The 20250-nt window shown below is 44.4% G+C and overlaps 1 protein-coding gene across 3 annotated transcripts in view; it reads right to left on the bottom strand.

The window, feature by feature from the left end:
* Nucleotides 1-20250, bottom strand: part of LOC126237160 (long-chain-fatty-acid--CoA ligase 4) — a 244608-nt gene that overhangs the window by 130757 nt on the left and 93601 nt on the right. For all 3 annotated transcript variants that reach the window (XM_049947012.1, XM_049947006.1, XM_049947007.1), the window contains exon 2: nucleotides 8019-8108. Coding sequence is in view for 2 of the 3 variants with exons in the window: in XM_049947006.1 (XP_049802963.1) it covers nucleotide 8019 (1 nt within the window). In the remaining variant the exon portion in view is untranslated. The remainder of the gene's footprint in view (nucleotides 1-8018; nucleotides 8109-20250) is intronic.

The raw sequence follows: 20250 nt of genomic DNA on the forward strand, positions 1-20250 counted from the left end.
AATGGCAGTTGCAGAAGGCTCCATAATTAGGATATTATTCTTAGAACTGAGACTGCGGACGTTAAGACGAACAAACACTGCAGAGCCAAAGAAACTGGTACACCTGCCTAATATTGTCTACGGCGCCCACGAGTACGCAGAAGTGCCGCAACACGACGTGGCATTGACTCGGCTTATGTCTGAAGTAGTGGTGGAGAGAACTGACACCATGAATCCTGCAAGGCTGTCCATAAATCCGTAAGAGTGCGAGGGGTGGAGATCTCTTCTGAACGGCACGTTGCAAGGCATCCCAGATATGCTCAATAATGTTCATGCATGGGAAGTTTGGTGGATAGCGGAAGTATTCAAACTCAGACAACCGTTCCTGGAGCCACTCTGTAGCAATTATAGACGTGCGGGGCGACACACTGTCCTGCTGGGATTGCCCAAGTCCGTCGGAATGCACAATGGCATGAATGGATGCAGGTGATTAGACAGCATGCTTACGTACGTGTCAACTGTCAGAATCGTATCTAGACGCATCAGGCGTACCACATCACTCCAACCGTACACGCCCCACACCATTACAGAGCCTCCACCAGCTTGAACAGTCCATTACTGACATGAAGGGTCCATGGGTTCATGTGTTTGTCTCCATACCCGTACACGTCCATCCGCTTGATACAGTTTCAAATGAGACTCGTCCGACCAGGCAACGTGTTTCCAGTCATCAACAGTCCAATGGCGGTTTCGACGGGCCCAGGGGAGCCGTAAAGCTTTGTGTCCTGCAGTCATCAACGGTACATGAGTGGGCCTTCGGCTTAGAAAGCCCATATCGATGATGTTTCGCTGAATGGTTCGCACGCTGACATTTGTTGGTGGCCGAGCATTGAAATCTGCAGCAATTTGCGGAAGGGTTGCACTTTCACGTTGAACGATTCTCTTCAGTCATCGTCGGTCCCGTTCTTGCAGGATCTTTTTCCGGTGGCAGTGATGTCGGAGATTTGATGTTTTACCAGATTCCTGATATTCACCGTACACTCGTGAAATGGTCGTACGGGAAAATCTCCACTTCATCGCTACCTCGGATATGCTGTGTCTCATCGCTCGTGCGCCGACTGTAACACCACGTCCAAACTTACTTAAATCTTGATAACCTGCCATTGTAGCAGCAGTAACCAATCTAAGAACTGTGCCACACACTTGTTGTCTTATATAGGTGATGCCAACCGCAGTGCGGTATTCTGCCTGTCTACATATCTCTGTATTTGAATACGCTTGCCTATACCAGTTTCTTTGGCGCTTCAGTGTAGTTCCGGATGTACTTTGAGAAATTGTCTGTTTGCACGCCACTGGCTCCGTGGCATACATCATACTGTGCTCAGTTTGCAACCGTATTGCCCCAATACCTCGTGGTGCATACCAACGGCTGCCGACGTGATTTTTCCTTACAAGCTGTGACAACAGTGCCAGGGAAAATGAACACTTCCAAACTACTTCACGAGAAAGTTAAGTGTCCGTAAAAGCCTGTGAGGAAGAGGAATTCCGTATCGAAAACGCATCTAATTCTGGGAAAGAGAAGTTCAGTGTCGAGATAAGACCCTCTTGGAAGGGTGTCGGGCCTTGAGTCAGCGCTGGCTGCGACGCTTGCAACAGGAGAGTCGCCTGACGTGTCCACATCCCGCCTTACACGACGAACGAACCACTAGAAGGTGGTACAGGCTCGGTGGCACTGACAAGGGGAGGCCGCCAATTGTGAAATTCAGATTCGATTCATACTGCGCATAATAAAAGCTCATGGCCAGAGGTGTAATGTGGCAAAGCACCAAGATGCACTTCTCAGCCGATGTCGAGAAAATCGACAGTTAAAAGAAACCGTTGCCGTGAAATACTCTCTACGATTAATAATTTTCCTCAGCGTCGTGGCGCAGCGGTAAGCGCTCGGGTTTGTAATCCGAAGGTCGCCGGATCGAATCTCGCACCATTCAACTTTTTTTTTAGTATTTGTTTTTTGTAATTCAAATATATATATATATATATATATATATATATATATATATATATATATATAATTCCCGGCAATCAGTTGCAACAATTATGCATATAATAAGTTGTTGAAAGTCGTTTGTCGTGGAAAAACTGGCGACTTCGAACATCATTATGTTTTCCGCAAACAAAGTTGTATTTCACAAATGTTATTAATTGTCGTCATAATGTTAACCACGTATAGTTAACGGAAGACGTAGAAACGATATTCCGAAACGAATACGTATAGCGTAAGTCAAACGTTCGAATTAGAATAGAGACCCCACGAACACAAATTCGCTGTGGCAAGTATGAAATGGCCGGCCGCGGTGGTCTAGCGGTTCTGGCGCTGCAGTCCGGAACCGCGGGACTGCTACGGTCGCAGGTTCGAATCCTGCCTCGGGCATGGGTGTGTGTGATGTCCTTAGGTTAGTTAGGTTTAAGTAGTTCTAAGTTCTAGGGGACTTATGACCTAAGATGTTGAGTCCCATAGTGCTCAGAGCCAAGTATGAAATATAAACTCCGTTACTCGCTCGTTACACTTGAAGGACAGATGTTGAATGGGCCGAAACGAGCCGCCGCATAACAGCGTAGTTGCCTGCTAACTTTGCAAGAAGGTAGATGCGGTCCCTAGCGCAACTTATAACATCGTCGAAAATCAGTGCGGACGTGAGAGCTTTGGTACACCCTGTTAAAAAAAAAAAACGGAAAAATGGAGGCGGTACAATTGGAGAGCGATCCGCCTTCACCAACATGCATAAGCAGATTACGAACCCGAGCGCTTACCGCTGCGCCACGACGCAGTGGACAATTATTAATGGTAGAGAGTATTTCACAGCAACGGTTTCTTTTAACTGTCGATTTTCTCGACAACGGCTGAGAAGTGCATCTTGGTGCTTTGCCACATTACACCTCTGGCCATGAGCTTTTATTATGCGCAGTATGAATCGAATCTGAATTTCACAATTGGCGACCTCCCCTTGTGAAGCATGCGTGCGGACCCTTCTAAACGTACCGGTACGTCCCACATGGGCCTTAATAATTGCATATAGCCGACGATATAATATGCCAGCAACTTTGTCCGGCGACACTGCTTCCACACGAATTGTAGCCACATAATATACTACAACATTACCGGGAAATATTGCCCGACAATGTTTGCGGCAATACACTTCCCGGTCAGACGTAATTACAAGGGCTCTCACTATTGCCACAAAATGGACGAACGCGAGTTAGTGGAAATAAGTACTTCTCTATTGCTTTTACATCACACAGGGAATCTAGTCAGGAAGGACACGAGAAACTGGGCTGTGTGGACGCCGCCTTTTTTAAATAAGCGGAATGTTTCAGAAAATTTAACTACTACTGAACTGATGCTGTTTCGGAATTATACCAAAATGTCGAAAAACGATTTCGAATGTCTCGTGTAAGCATCTGGTCCCAAAAATTCTAAAACCGATACAAATATGAAAGAAAGTATACCAGTTACAGCCAAAATGGTGATCACCCTTTAGCCACTGGCGATTCGCGAAGAAATTTAAATTCACCTCATTAAAGTTCACTATTCATGAATAAGCCTCACGATACCAACAGTGTGCATTGCTTTGGTACAACTGAAAGATTTCAGTAAGAGAAGGCTGAAGTAAGTATATATATATATATATATATATATATATATATATATATATATATATATATATTCACCAAAACACACACACACACACACACACACACACACACACACACAAACACTCACTACTACTACTACTACTACTACTACTACTACTGCTGCTGCTGATTACACTATTAATTCCTGCTTCAGGTACGTATCAAGACATTACGAAGCTCACGACGACATCAAATTCAAACCACGTAGATGAACCACATATGCTTTCTTGACTTGCATTTGGCATAGGTTTGAGGACGTCGAAATTTTTTATATGCTTCAACGACGTGTGATTTCGACCTCATCGGAAATAGCTTGCCAACCATTTTTTTTTCCTCAGACTGCGATCTTTGTTTACATTACTTTCGACATACTACAGCTCTGGTCGCAGATGAATCGCATTTACAAAATTCGTAGTTCTCTCATTTGCCTACTTTTGTTGGTTTGCTGTCAATTGGCAAGCTGTAAGCTATCATGGTGAACACTTTGTCCCTAGACCTTCTCATATGTTGACTTAGTTTCTACCGGTTACTCTGGTGGAGTGGAAAGAGCTACTAAAGCAATGACCTAATCGACCACATAGTAATTGCAGCGTCAATTGGTTGGGCGCTGCTGTACTTCCGGCTGTGTCAAACATCATTCCAGGACACGCCGAACATTACGAGCGCCGCGAAGCAATGACGCAATGTCAGATGATGAAGACACGGCGATAAAACAACTGACCCAAAGACCCAAGTCCAAGTGCTGCAAGTGCAACGTCACTCGACTGCCATGGGTGGTTCTCGTGTCACATATTGGCCACCAGCTGATAACCAGGTGTCCAACACCTGGAGTCTTAAAATAAGGCAACTAAAGTGGACTGTTCGTCACCCTGATCTACCAAGTTCTTTTTAAAACGATAAATCATTATAATCTGAGATCAACAAATTAGTACTCAGATCGCTACACCAAGATATTTAACTAGGCGACTGACTGATTTCGACATTTTTTATCACTTAGCTAGGTGGAATTTCCCAACTGCAATATACGTGATGTATATTATCTCCGCTTTATTGCGCTGCCAGCTGACTGATCCTATGCTTCATATGCACACGCCAGTCGGTGGATTAATTCCGATCTATAACAGTGTTTCAGGCTAAGATATATATATAGAGGCGTTATCTAAAATAAATGTGCAAAAATAAACTGAGATAACGGCGGGCAAATACGAAACGGCGAAACGCAGTTACTACTGCAGAATTCTTAGGGAGGATGTTAAACCAAAAATCATAAAAGTCCGCGAAGAACTCTAATACATCGAAATTTTTTTTTCAAGAGAACAATGGCAGCTCTTCATATTTTTTTAATGCCCTCGTATAGAAGACGCATCACAAACTATACGCTGTGCACAGAATAATAATTCATAAGCAGTACATGATATTTAAATGTAGTTTGTGAAAAGTGATTGCACTCAAATAAGCGGTGACGATTTTTCTGTACGATTGTTGTATTACATCGGCATGCGAAAAAAGTTTCAACAGAATGGTGCACTTACGATGTGGTTTAACGTTTCGTGCGACACGTACCGAAAAAATTGCCGGGAACTGGGTAAAAACGAAGAAAAAGTGTCCTGATTTAACTTAGTTGTACCCCATTGTCTGACGTGTACGCGACAATGAAGGTGAACCTTCCTTGTTGGAAATTTAGACTTTCAGTACTAATGTATTTGTAAGCCATGTTTACGGAAGGTTTGACTGCAGCTATTGAGAAATGACAATAGCTATTAAATTCCATCAAAACGTTAGATCGTTCTCATTAGACGCGTGGCTGATTTTCAAGCCACCACAAACTACACACACACGCTTTTTTTGGTGAATCTGTACGTCGAAGGTTTCTGGAAAATTTGTTGTTGTTGCGGTGGCCTTCAGTCCGAAGACTGGTTTTAGGCAGCCCTCCATGCTAGTCTATCCTGTGCATCTCCGAATAACTACTGTAATTTATATCCTTCTTAATCTGTCAAATGTATTCATTTCTTGGTTTCCCTCTACGATTTTTACCTCCCCCCACCCCCACCAGCCGGCCGAAGTGGCCGTGCGGTTAAAGGCGCTGCAGTCTGGAACCGCAAGACCGCTACGGTCGCAGGTTCGAATCCTGCCTAGGGCATGGATGTTTGTGATGTCCTTAGGTTAGTTAGGTTTAACTAGTTCTAAGTTCTAGGGGACTAATGACCTCAGCAGTTGAGTCCCATAGTGCTCAGAGCCATTTGAACCACCCCCACCTCCACGCTTCCCTCCAGCAGTACTAAACTGGTGATCCCTTGATGCCTCAGACTGTGTCCTACCAACCGATCCCTTCTTCTAGTCAGGTTGAGCCACGAATTTTTTTTCTCCCCAGTTCTACTCATAAGGGAAGGCCACGACGTTGGGATCTCAGATTAACGTCAAACTTTGTACACTTTTATTACGCCATTAAAACAACATAATGTGCAAGTCCCCCCCCCCCCCCAATGAACCATGGACCTTGCCGTTGGTGGGGAGGCTTGCGTGCCTCAGCGATACAGATAGCCGTACCGTAGGTGCAACCACAACGGAGGGTATCTGTTGAGAGGCCAGACAAACGTGTGGTTCCTGAAGAGGGGCAGCAGCCTTTTCAGTAGTTGCAGGGGCAACAGTCTGGATGATTGACTGATCTGGCCTTGTAACACTAACCAAAACGGCCTTGCTGTGCTGGTACTGTGAACGGTTGAAAGCAAGGGGAAACTACAGCCGTAATTTTTCCCGAGGGCATGCAGCTCTACTGTATGTTTTAGCATGGAGAGCTGCATCAAACCAGTCTCAGGACTGAAGACCACTGTTCCAGCTCTGGGCAGGAAGTCGTTGAGCAGAAGGCCCTTGCTGTCCCAGAACACGGTGCACATCACTTTCTGTATCGACACAGTCTGTCCGAACCTAGTCTTGACCGGAGATCCACTGTGACGCCAATGCATTGACGGCTGCTCGGTTTCCAGGGTCAAATGAGAAATCCACGCCTCATCGCCCGCGACGATCCTGTCAAGGAACCCGCCACCGTCATCAAGATGTCGCTGCAGAAATGTCAGTGGATGATCCGAAGCGTTTCATTTTGTGCTCGAGTGTCACGATGTTCGGTACCCACCTGGCACACAATTTCTTGAACAGCAGGTGCTTGGTGACAATTTCGTGCAAAAAGGTCGCGATATCTGAGGAAAATGGCTGCTGAGGTCCGCAAGCGTGAAGCGACGGTTCTCCAAAATGGTTCAAATGGCTCTGAGCACTATGGGACTCAACTGCTGAGGTCATTAGTCCCCTAGAACTTAGAACTACTTAAACCTAACTAACCTAAGGACATCACAAACATCCATGCCCGAGGCAGGATTCGAACCTGCGACCGTAGCAGTCGCGCGGTTCCGGACTAAGCGCCTAGAACAGCTAGACCACCGCGGCCGGCACGGTTCTCCAGGATGCGCTGCCGCAACAGCTAAATCAGGTGATCATTATAGAGGGACGATCGTCCGCTGCGCCCTTCATCATGGACACTTTGATGATCTTCGGAAAAAAAGCCTAAGCCAGCGACGCACCGTCTGTTTGCTCATGATGTTCTGCTCTTAGACCTGACAGAGCTGATGATGAATTTCGACGGTTGCATTAAGGAACATTATCACTGACCGAACCCCGCAGGTGGTGGGAGAACGAATAACAGACGCCAAATCGGGGCACTGCTGACGCGGTGTTGGCATCTGGTGCGATCTGTCCGGCCGGCATTTGACTGTCACGTCATAGATTCGTTGCGCATGCGCAGTTTTCCTGGCTGAATACGGCTAGTTTAAAGGGAACACAACCAGGAAACTTACTTTCTGGGTGCGCGCTCTTATATGTACTTTTGTCACGGACGAACAACTGAAGAATCGGGTAAAATAATGCGAGGTATTCTGTAGACGACGAACTCCACACCAGACATCGTAAGATCAGGGTGGTAACCTAACAGAATATAGGAGGAAAATGTTTTCATAAGCGGTTTCGAGGAAAATAGATGTACTGAGTATGGTGAGCATTACTTCTAAAAAGAAAAATGAAGTTGTATTGGGAAATATTGCTACTACCCTTTGTGTCTTCTTCCAGTCTGCAGTTGTTTTTGAAGTGCTAAACTATACATTCTGGGCGACAAAAGATATTTTTCGGGCAACGTGCCAACTTTTACATCTGAACTTTCCAGCACACGTAACTACACTATTTGCACCTAGTCACAGTGAGGGTTGATAGCAAATTTTTCCTTAAGAGAATTACTATCAAGACACAAAACCAAATCTATGGGTATATAATAAAATTTAAGTTCAACAAATGACAATACTCACTTTTTGATGTATTTTCCAGTGCCTTCAGTTTCTTAATAAATATAAACCCGTTTCACTTCTGGAGGGATACACTTCAATGGTGCAGGAAACCTGTAACATACCAGCCCACATTAGAACGAGGTATATGTCACTCGTATTGAATAATAATGCGCTTAAGATAAACTAGAACGATTAACATAAAAAAACGTTCAAATGGCTCTGAGCACTATGGGACTTAACTTCTCAGGTCATCAGTCCCCTAAAACTTAGAACTACTTAAACCTAACTAACCTAAGGACATCACACACATCCATGTCCGAGGCAGGATTCGAACCTGCGACCGTAGCGGTCGCGCGATTCCAGACTGTAGGGCCTAGAACCGCTCGGCCACTCCGGCCGGCAGACAGGAGAGACGAGCAGACATACAGAGTGAAAGGGGAAGAGCATAGTCTATGTAAAGAGAGGAGAGGGTCAGAGGGGGGGGGGGAGGAGGGGATGGGCTTCTAAAAGATTGGAATAAATACAAACCAGGGCCCAGAGTACTCAGCTAGTTTATTATAACGTGGGTGTGACGGCACATCGTAAGGTATTCTTAACGTTAATCTGTAGTTGACAAGTAGGTAGAAAGAGGGCAACATTGAATAATATTTACTCCAACGTTGCTATTGGTACGCAGAACAACGTTGCTATTGGTACGCAGAAGACATGTTCTACATGAAAAATTACGCCATCAGAGTGCTTGCAAAAATCATTAATGTAGGCGCAAAGGCTCAGTTCATAAATTCCTTCCGCACTCGCCTCGTTCGTCATTCCGTGTGGTGGTGTGGTGTATGGCTCCCGTGTGGCATTTTCGTCACATTCACTTAACAAACGAAATAAATGACCAGCGGTGACTGTCTCGTTATCGATCGGATTGGGTACCTCCAAAGATTTTCTCTTTCAAGTTGGATGTTCCGTTAGCTGTCACCTAGCGAAATTATCCACCGGTTAACACAACGGACTCGCACTCGGGAAGATGGCAGTTCAAATTCCCTTCCAGCCACAGAGATTTAGATTTTCCGCTATTTCCACAAATCACTTAAGGCAAATGTCGGGACAGTTCCTTTGAAAACCGCTTGGCCAAGTTCCTCCTCTATGCTTTCTGCAGTCCGAAGAAATGAAGGCCAGTGCTTAACGTTCCATCGACAATGAGGTCATTAGATACGGACCACAAGCTCGGATTGTTGGAAGGATGCAGAAGGAAATCGGCCGTGCCCTTTAAAGGATCCATCCCGGCATTTACCTTACACGATTTAGTGAAATAACGGAAAATCTAAATTTGAATGGACGAACCGGGATGTGAACCGCCGTCCTCCCGAATGAGAGTCCAGTGCGCCCCTGACCGAGCCTCTACTGATAACCTCCACGCCCAAGGGACATTTAACACAAAATATTCCTTTTCCAGTTAGCCATCTGGTGATACTGTGATTGCCGAAAGCACGCAGACGATGCTCCGTGCTGGGTCACGTTACCCTTCAGAGAAAGATTGCAAATAATCGTTTTCTGCTATCATATTCTCTTCTCTGTCCAACACTCAACGATATTAGCGTCAAAGCAACGTACTGCCTCACAAACAAGATGATATCCGTTACTTTTTCCACAGAGCGGAATATAGGTCTGAACATTATCTGTGACTTTTTCTCTCTGTTTATAGCTCACAACCGAGAGATTAGTCTTTCGGACTCTGTACGGTTGTCCGCGGCAGATCAAAGTACAAAGACTGACTCCGGCTGCTTGTACAATCTCTGTAAGCTTCGCTAGAATATATGTAGCTACATTTATCAGTGTATTACGCTCAAGTTGTTCTCACACATAAAGGCATACGTAATAAGACTTACGTCAAACCATTCGTCAACTGTTTAAAAAGAGAATACAGTCTATATATGCGTGCCTCCTTTTTCCGACGTTTACTTATGTAACAGTCCTCTCATTAGGGCAGAAGAAAAGTATTTCTGAACTAAATCGACCACCAAGTACGATTTCCAGTCTTGCAGAAATTCTTCCTACTGTTTTCGGAAATGCTGTCCAGGCACTGACCTTCAAATCCTGTAAGTTTAAAGAAAATAGAAGAGGGCCACTGTGTACAGTTCAGTTGTGAGATTTGTTCCCTATATGCTGGCAACATGTGCAGAACTTTGACTATTTGGGCTCTAATATTAACAGCACAAATTCCATGTCAACTGAAATAAAACTGCGCATTCTAAGTGGTAATAGATGCTCCCACACGTTTAAGAAATTGTTGGTCTCTAGGTTATTAAATAGGCGCCGGAAGCTGCAACTATGTAAGGTCATGATCAGAACAGTTGTAACATAAGGATGCAAAGCATGGACGCTAGCGAGTGTTGATGAGCAGCAGTTCAAGATATCTGAACATAGAGGGCTGCGCAAGGTCTATGGGGTAGTTCAGGGTAATAATGGTTTCTGGAGATGTAGGACGAATACTGAGCTGGACCGCCTCGTACAAGGAGCTGATATCGTAAGAATTATAAAAAGTAGAAGAATAGCCTGGCTTGGGCATGTCCTCAGAATGGATACTGGAAGAACAACTAAAAAGACTTTTGAACGGAGGCCAACCGGAAGAAGACACAGAGGAGGTGGCTCCCAATTGAGTTGGCGTAACTTCTGCGTTACGACATTTGCGATATGGGGACGTGCGTTATCATGAAGCAGCAACACCTCTTGTAGGTGTTTTTTCGGACATTTTGCCTTAATTGCATGCCGTAATTTTTCCAGTGTTATGCAGTATCGTTCCCCGGTGATAGAGACACCAAGTTCCTTGAAATAAATGAGCAATGGGCCCTCGTAATTAAAGAAGAGGGTGCGCATCACTTTTTCCAGCAGATGGGTGGTTCTCGACATTCTTGGGACAGGGGCTTTCGCACGCATGCTGCCCCATACACATTCTTCATTCTCCGATGGTGTCTACCGGCGTTTGTCCTTCGGCAGCCACGAAAGGAATAATAGCATGTTGGTTCTGTTTGAACGCATCTGATAATAATGTCCCCATAGTTCAAGTTTCCGTACTGACCGCACGGACATCGGAATGACACGATTGCGACATTAGTTCCTTGCCTGCGTTTCAGAGCTTATATACCACCATTGGAAACGCACTACATTGCATATAAGCTGCAGCAACGCCTTCAAACGAAAACTTTTTGATCACCAATTACAATATTTTGCTAAATAAGTCTTACGTGTAATTATGTAGTTCCATTTTCCATTGCCGTACAATTCCGTAAATGTATATAAAAAGAGCAGTGACAAAATTGCTGTATGAGAATGAATATTGAGTAATGGAAAAAAGGAAAGAGTGCGAGAGAAAACAAGATAACAGGCCGACGAAATGAAATCCGTCACGAGCGTAGCAGGATACACAAAGTTAGGTTATATAAGAAATATAGATATTAGGGTGGAATGAAAATATTTTATGTAAATGAAAAGGTTACAGGAAATTGGCGAAAAGTATGCATCCCATGTGATGCGAATGGCGTCACGACTACTACTACATTTTTGGCAAGATTTTATTAAGAAAGCGCTTGTATAAAATGTGGACTACCAATTTTCTGTAAACTATCAAAAATAAAAATAAAATTCGCAGCGATAAATATACTGACGGAAAAAAACCACAACACCACAAAATAGAGTAATGAAATTTCGGGAATACGTTCGTCTAAATAACATATTTCAGTGATTAACATTGCAATATCACATGTTAAAGTATGAGCGAGATAAGTCATTTCAAATGTAAAATGTTAGTACATTAATAAACAGTATAACCGACAGAATGTTGAATGCAATCATGCACTGTGTTGTACACATGCCGGATGTCAGTTTGTGGGGTAGTGTTTCATGCCTGTGACACTTGTCGGTCAAGTTTTCTTCCTGTGATGTCTCGTATGTGCTCGACTGGAGACAGATCTTGTGAACGAGCAGGCCAAGACAACATGTCGACACGCTGTGGTTCAAATGGCTCTGAGCACTATGGGATCTAACATCTGAGGTCATCAGTCCCCTAGAACTTAGAACTACTTAAACCTAACTAACCTAAGGACATCACACACATCCACGCCCGAGGCAGGATTCGAACCTGCGACCGTAGCGGTCGCGCGGGTCCAGACTGTAGCGCCTAGAACCGCTCGGCCACGGCGGCCGGTTCTCACGCTGTGGAGCATGTCGGGTTACAACAGCGCTATGTGAGCGCGCGTTATCCTGTTGGAAAACACTCCCTGAAATGCTGTTGATGAGTGACAGCATGACATGTCGAATCACGTGACTGACGTGCAATTTTGCAGTTAGGGTGCGTGGGATAACCACGGGACTGCTCCTGCTGTCACACGAAATCGCACCCTGGACCGTAACTCCATGGGTAGCTCCAGTGAGTCTAGCACACAGACAGGTTGGTTGTGGGCCTTACCTAGTCTTCTCCTAACCAATACGAGAGCATCACTGGCATCGAGGCAGAACCAGATTTCATCAGAAAACACAACAGGCCTCAACCCTGCCCTCCAATGAGCTCTCGCGTTACAGAACCGAAGTTGCAAAAGGCGGCGGTGGTTTTGGGATTAGTGGAATGCACGCTACACGGCGTCTAGTTAGGGGCTGTCCTTGAAGTGACCGATCTGTAGGAACTGGTTGCATCACTGTGGGACCAATTGTTGCTGAAGATGCAGCACGATGCGCCAGAGTCATACGCCGAACACGATGGTCTTCCCTCTCGGCAGTGCCAAGTGACCGTCCAGAGCCCGGTCTTCTTGTGACCGTATAGTCTTGTGACCGCCACTGCATCAACATTGTACAGTGGTTACATTCCTGCCAAGTCTTTCTTCAATATCGTAGGAGGAACATCCAGCTTCTCGTAACCTTATTACACGACCTCTTTCAAACTCAGCGAGGTGTTAATAATGGCGGCTTTGTCACCTGAAATGCATTCTTGACTAACATCAACTCACCACGTCCAATATCACGGGTAACTAAAGCTCACAACCGTTACCTCGTGTCTTTAAAGCAGCCCTGATTTTCGCTATTAGCGTCACTCTTATGCGACTGGGGCGAAATTTGAATAGACATCATCTTCCATATGTAAAAACCCGCCTATCAAGTTTCGCTTATGTCGCACAACTTCTTGGTGTTGCGACTTTTTTCCGTCAGTGTATATTTAGTGTGGGGTCTCTACCTGGTGGACGCCTTTTGATGTGACGCCACTTCAGTGGCTTGACTATAAATTTCGCTGTCTATCTGCTCAGGCAGTTTCTCAATTGTTCTCGCGAGGCAGTGTGTACGACGGAACAGACCTTTCCATTACAGAAAAATCTGACGCGGTCAGCAATAGCCACTCTCATTATAACATGGAGGCGATCTGAAACTTCTTGTATCGTGCATCCTACAACTGCGTTTTCTCACTTCCAAGACTTGAGATTGTTGTCAGCGTCCGAAATAGACAAATTAGGAAGAAAAAAATCGGCCATGTTGAGCCGTCCTTGTCCAACCAGATACTCGTAAATAATTGGTTCCGACCAGCTTAACTGTCGATGTGTTGGCAGGAACAGCTTCCATCCACAAGAATAAATGAAATGCTAAATCTGGGACAATAAGCAGACGCTACATACGAGTATACTGGGACAGGCGGCAGGAGAGTGGGTAGTTTCTGAGAGGGAGCGAGGTAGGGGGGGGGGGGAGGGGAGAGGAACAACTGTGACCTTGATTGTTAGCTATTAACCACAAGCATTTCTTGAAGATATGTTAACAAGATTTGTCTGCAGGTGAATTAAAGACATACAGAACCGACTGTACTTTGAATGCTACGTGACGAATATCTCTGAAGGTCACTGTTGGTCGATAAACATCACAGTCTCAAGTTCTGGTCGATAGTCTTCAACCAAGACAGCAGATAATGAACAGATAATATATATTTCACCTGTGACACAACAGACGACTACTGCTGTATCGCCGCTCGTTCCTTCTTCATGACAATTTCTTTCAAAGACGTTAAAGGCATTCAACACTACCACAGTTCTCTTCCCCGAGCAGCGGACAAGGTCAGCGACTCCAAACAGTAGCTAGCCAATCCATCATTGATGTTTTTGTCATTTAACATTTTCCTGGCAACGAATCACTAACTCTGAAGAGATATTCTACGGGTCAAGTGAACCTACCGATAACGGATGTCAGCTTCGCCGTTTGACGCAATGAAGATGAAGAGTGCGACGTCATACATGCTTAACCAGGAAGAGAACACTTTAATATTTTTTGCATCTATATTATTTTTAGGAATGTAGGTTGTCGTGACATATTGATATGTAGTGTAGTCTTAGGTCTAGGTACGCTGAAAGGTCACAGTTTGGGTTGAGTTGGCGAAGCGGTATCGAAAGCTTCAGTTAATCCAATTTTCCTTGGACAAAGTTACTGTTCAGAATAATATTGGAGCACAGCTTTCCTCCTCCTACGACAATTGCAAACAAGACGGTAATTCTTAGTTTTTCTCTTCCAGTTTTTCTTAGTGATATTTTTTCACCCCTTTAGACACACAGCAATAAAAGTTTTGCATCACATCTTTATTGCGAAATACGCAACACAGAAAACAAAAACTGGCTCTGAAGCTTGCGTACATATTCACTTGCAATGTATCCAGATGACCAAATAAAAAAACTGTGTAACGATAAAACTGTCTGTTTCCCACGGGGGTATTTTCACAGCACTACTGAGCAACGTCAATATGTGGTGGAACGTCCTCTTGCTCGGATCCAGGCTGGAATCCGTCGTGGAATGTCATAGATGAGATCAGCAAATCGTCGCACTCTTCAGTGGCGATTCTGTGTAACATGCGCACAGCACGTGGCCGTTGTCGACCTCCAAGCACAGCTCGTTTCAATCGATCCTACACATTTTCACGAGAAGAGCACGACGAGCTCGTGAGTCATGGTCCATCAAGATCAAATTGTGAACAAAATATTGGCGATACAATCACATTATCTGGGTAAAAATTGATCCGACTTTAGTCCGTAAACAACACTTGACGACAATCCTGCGGCGTCCATTCTGCATCCTTTCTTGGCCATATTTGAGTCCATGATGTTGTGGTGTACGAAGAAGTGTTCGCCATGGTCGTCGAGAATGGAGATCTGCATCACGTAATCGTCTCTTAACTGCATGACGTGACGATTGACGTCCTGTAGCCTTTTCGAACGCCGAATTCAGTTCTGGAACACTTAACCAATCGTTCTTTTGCCTCCGAGGTCGAAGATAGCGATGATTATGTGCACATGTCGAATGTGGACGGCCTGTGCGGTGTAAGCCTCCAACACCATCCGTCAAATGGAACCGTTTCCGTGTCCGCACCACATTACTTTAACTCCGGTGCATACATCTAGCAACTTCCAAGGTTGACAAGCCTGGGCCTAACGTGATGGCGCGGAGCTAATCATTGGTCGCGACTGTCCTTCGTGGCATGATGGAGGTTCACTCTACAGTTCCACGGACATGGTGTTTTACTTCCAACTGAAATGCTGTGTAATACATTCGAGTGCGGCGTTCTATCCATACGTAGCGCTCACGGTAACTGTGTGTATGTGTACAAACAACTGAGTGGTGACCTTCACAGCTGTACAGGAACAGCCGTAACAACACACCTGCACGACATATAGGGGTCATGGAAAAGATTTGTTTATGTGTGTGTAGACCACTGCCGTACTGTTTGGCAAGTCTCGAAAAGACGGGTAGCTCGTCGGCGTTGTCGATCCAGTGTAAAGCGTGAGTGCCACTGCCGCTTCTGGTTTACGTGCTTCTGACGGTTGACGAGTTTCACGGTAAAACCTTCCGGCAGTCTGTGTTAGTGAAGTACTTCATCGGATAGAGCGGCCTTTTCTACCCGTAAACCTGCGACATCTTTTCTTTTATCTAGTTCAAAGGAAAGACACCTAGCTCACGTTCCCGATGTTTCCCAGTTTTTGGCTTTATGTAGGATTTTCTTAATGGAACAGTAGTTTGCAGCTTATTCTTTATGCGATACAACGCCACATTGGGTTCGTCCAACCACACGCTTTATTAGCTTCTCCATTAGCCGTCGTCTTTGCATAACGTATAACTGTGAGTTTGAAATTTGCATCATGACTGCGCTGAATTTCGAAGGTTGTTAATCACTTTCTTCCGATCCGCTCCGATAACTGTGCACATCGAAGCACCGCTTCCGGGACGGGTACGTGCGCCGGCCCCTGATCGAATCCTCCCAGCGGATTCCCAAAGAGGGTCAGTGTGCCGGCCAGCCTGAATGTGGATTTTTAGGCGGTTTCCCACATCTAACTAGGTGAATGCCCGGGTGGTACCCAAGTCCCGCCTCAGTTAGACGATTCGCAAACATTTAGAAAACGTTCGCTCACTTTCACATCAATAACACTACAGGCTGGGGTACAGGGTATCCCTCCTCCATATGATTTTGCCAGCTGCGTCGTGGGCGACCCATTTTCTTCCGCTGCGATGGTATCCACCACAGTATCCTATTTGGTATCCTCTCTTCATTCATCTTATTCACATGGCCAAGCCACATGACATGTTTTTGTTGGATATCGTCACAGATACCCCTATTCATTTTCATTCTTTGTCGGATTACGTGATTTGCTATCCTATCCATCCTAGTATAGCTTGAGCTTTGTGTTACGTAACCTAGCTCAGTGACAAACATGTTATTATTATTATTATTATTAATGGCTGAAAGAAGTCCAGAGGGATCTGCAGCAGATCAACATAAAAAATCTCGAAGACCGCACTGGGTGCCGGAATAAAATCACAAGTGTGAAGTTTGAGGAAAGAACATCGCGCCAGCCAGGTAAAAAATGGACAGAAGAACGGAAGAAGGAGCATTCGGAGAGGATGAAGAGCTTTGGGAAGCAAAGAAGAAAAACGTCCGGAGATGAAATAATGAATTCAAGTTCAATCGCTCTCCTAAAGGGGAACAATTATTATAATAATAATATATTATTATTATTATTGCTGCTAACGTCCCAGGCTTCTGCTTCGTACAAAACTACATCCGGGATTACAGTAACATGGATTCTCTTCTTTGTTGTTGTTCTCATTTTTTTCTTCCACAGAACATGGTTCATTGCCCTTGTTACAGATCGTCCTTCATTAATTCCATTTGTGATTTCATCATTACATGCGCAGTGTTTATTAAATAATATCCCAACATATTTTGACTTTCCACACCTACAATTACTTCTCGATCTACCTCCATATTATTTACATTTCGAGTTCCAGCGGCCAAGCGCTCACACTTACTCATGTTCACCTTCAGGCCAGCCTTGTTCGGTCTTATCATATCGCTCAGATCATTTTTATCTTCTAGTAGTAAAAATCTGGTCATTTGCAAAATACAGGCTAAATATCTTGCTGTCTTCTACTGTCACTCCCATAACCTGGCATTTTCTATGTCAAGTCTGAAGGACTGCTCCTAGATATAGCTTAAAGAGGATCGGTGACAGCACACAACACGTACATTATCAGTGCCAAAGCCGTCAAAAACCATGCCGACTCTCCGCCGATGCGGGACGCAGACATAAGAAAGAAGAAAAAAAGTTAATCACCTTCTTTCGATTTTAACACCCCCTGGTGAAGACTAAATCACACTCTCTAATTAAAAAGTCAAACTGCTCCTGTCCTATCGCGTAAAACAAAGTACCTATTAGCACGATAACAGACACTATATAAGTCAAACGTAAACAATCGACGATGGTTTAAACCGATACCTCACACTCAACGATTAATTTCCATATGTAAGCTATAATGTTGCTCCATTTCAGATTAAGGAATGAGCATTGCAGCTGAAGATCCACCGGCACCACAGCACTGGCGTATGTTGGGGGCCTCGTTTCAGGTCGAGTTTGCCTCGCTGCATTGCAGTGCAGCAGGTTTTCATCAGTTCAAACAGGAAAAGAGATATATGATGTGACACACAGGAGCTGTACATTACTTCATGACACACTGTTCCCTAGTTTGTCAGCTACTGGATCAGCAAACACGACAATTTCCAACTGCTCTGTAGAAGTAAATGTAAAAGGCGTTTCAGTCGGATTATTACTATTAATGTCATCATCATCATCATCATTTTAAAATTTTTATCGGTATTAGGCCTGCTCTCCAGGTACCTGAAATAGATTGCAAGATTCTACTTTAAACAATATATAACAAATATGTTCTAAGTGTATTTTTGATTAAAATGCGAACTAGATTGCATAAAAAATAACAAAATAAAAAGCAAACGAGCGAAACGTTCTAGCAGAAATTGGTACTAACTTAGCAGATTACCACCACCAGTATTACAATTTGGCGCTGTATGGTCATGTAAGGTGGGCAGCTCCAATCGGCCTCCTGCATCTAAACAGACTCAACACTAACTGAATGATAGCCATCTACCTACAAGTACGTAGTACCCCCTTTCGCCCTAATGGAGGCGAAGCAGCGTGTCATGGACTGCACGAAACACCAACAGCGTCGAGAAGCTACCGTTAGTTATCGCTTGGAACTACATCCACATTTATTCTCCACAAGACATCTTATTGCTGTGTGGCGGAGGGTACGTTATGTACCACAGTCATTTCCACCCTTTCCTGTAGCGAATTGTGCGGGGAAGAACGATTGTTGTTAAGTCTTCAAGCGAACTCGAATCTTGGTTGGGCCTTCTAGCAGCGTACGTTGTCAGATTTCTAACACTAAATCACACCGTGATGCACAACGCCTCGCCATTTAAAGTTCACTTCACATCTCTGTTGCAATTTTGTGTACAAACCTGCCATGATAATGGCAGCGCTCCTCGGAATTCCTTCCTTATTTCGCCCACTTGACTAGGATGCCAAACACTGGAGCAAGAGATGGGTACAAGCGTATTATACGCCTTTTCTTCTACAGATGCACAACACTTTCCCAGAATACTCCCAATAAAATTCATTTGCCTTCTAGAACACCGGTTTTACTAGTTTTTTGCATTTCGTTTCGCTCCACATTATTATTCTCCAGTATTCAAGTAATATGGCAGGCAGAGACATTTAATACAGATATTATAATCAGATTCTATTGGGTTCTTTCTTTTTGTCTGGGGAAATGAATTGCATTGATCCATATTTAAAAACATCTGCCATTCTGTACACTAATAGCGTGTAATCCCGAATGCTAAGACCCGCACGAATCTGTGCTTAGAATACGAGTCGATTGTCCCGAAAAGAGTGGTCTGAGTCGTTCGCATGCAAAACTGCGCGTATTATCATACGAGACATTTGAACAACCACCTTTCGGGGTCTAAGACAGGTACTTTCGTAACCCGAAGAATAAAAATATCAATATCGTAATACCAAAAACACAATATTTCAATACGATATTGCAGTGCCTTTGTTATTCTGAATTACGATGCAAAGTTCCTTTGGACATATATGCATGTCCAAAGGAATGCAAGTCCAAACAAGGAACTTTGAATCGTAATTCGGAGTAACAGAGGCACCGCAATATCGTATTTACCCGCCGACACCGGGCAAGCGAATTTCAAGCAAAACGTCTCCATCATACGGGAATACACATAATGGATGTACGAGTACAGATAGTAGACGCACGGTTGACGACATATGGAAGTTTGGGTCCGGTCAAGCGTCGTGCACGGATAGCCAAATGATAAGGCGACCACTCGCGATAAGCGGAAAATCCGGGTTCGAGTCCCGGTCCAGGCACAAATTTTCACTGTCGTCATTCCAATCTACTGCTGATGGCTATACACACTCGCAAATGCGAATACTTAATGTATACATCATTTCACCGTCGTGACTTTTTATTATACACTACTGGCCATTAAAACTGCTATACCAATAAGAAATTCTGATGATAAACGGGAATTCATTGGACAAATATATTATACTAGAACTGACATGTGATTACATTTTCGCGCAATTTGGGTGCATAGATCCTGAGAAATCAGTACCCAGAACAACCACCTCTGGCCGTAATAACGGCCTTGATACGCCTCGGCATTGAGTCAAACAGAGCTTGGATGACGTGTACAGGTACAGCTGCCCATGCAGCTTCAACACGATACCACAGTTCATCAAGAGTAGAGACTGGCGTATTGTGACGAGCCAGTTGCTCGGCCACCATTGACCAGACGTTTTCAATTGGTGAGAGATTTGGAGAACGTGCTGGCCAGGGCAGCAGTCGAACATTTTCTGTATCCAGAAAGGCCCGT

Source organism: Schistocerca nitens, chromosome 2 (genome assembly GCF_023898315.1).
Source record: "Schistocerca nitens isolate TAMUIC-IGC-003100 chromosome 2, iqSchNite1.1, whole genome shotgun sequence".
NCBI lineage: Eukaryota > Metazoa > Arthropoda > Insecta > Orthoptera > Acrididae > Schistocerca > Schistocerca nitens.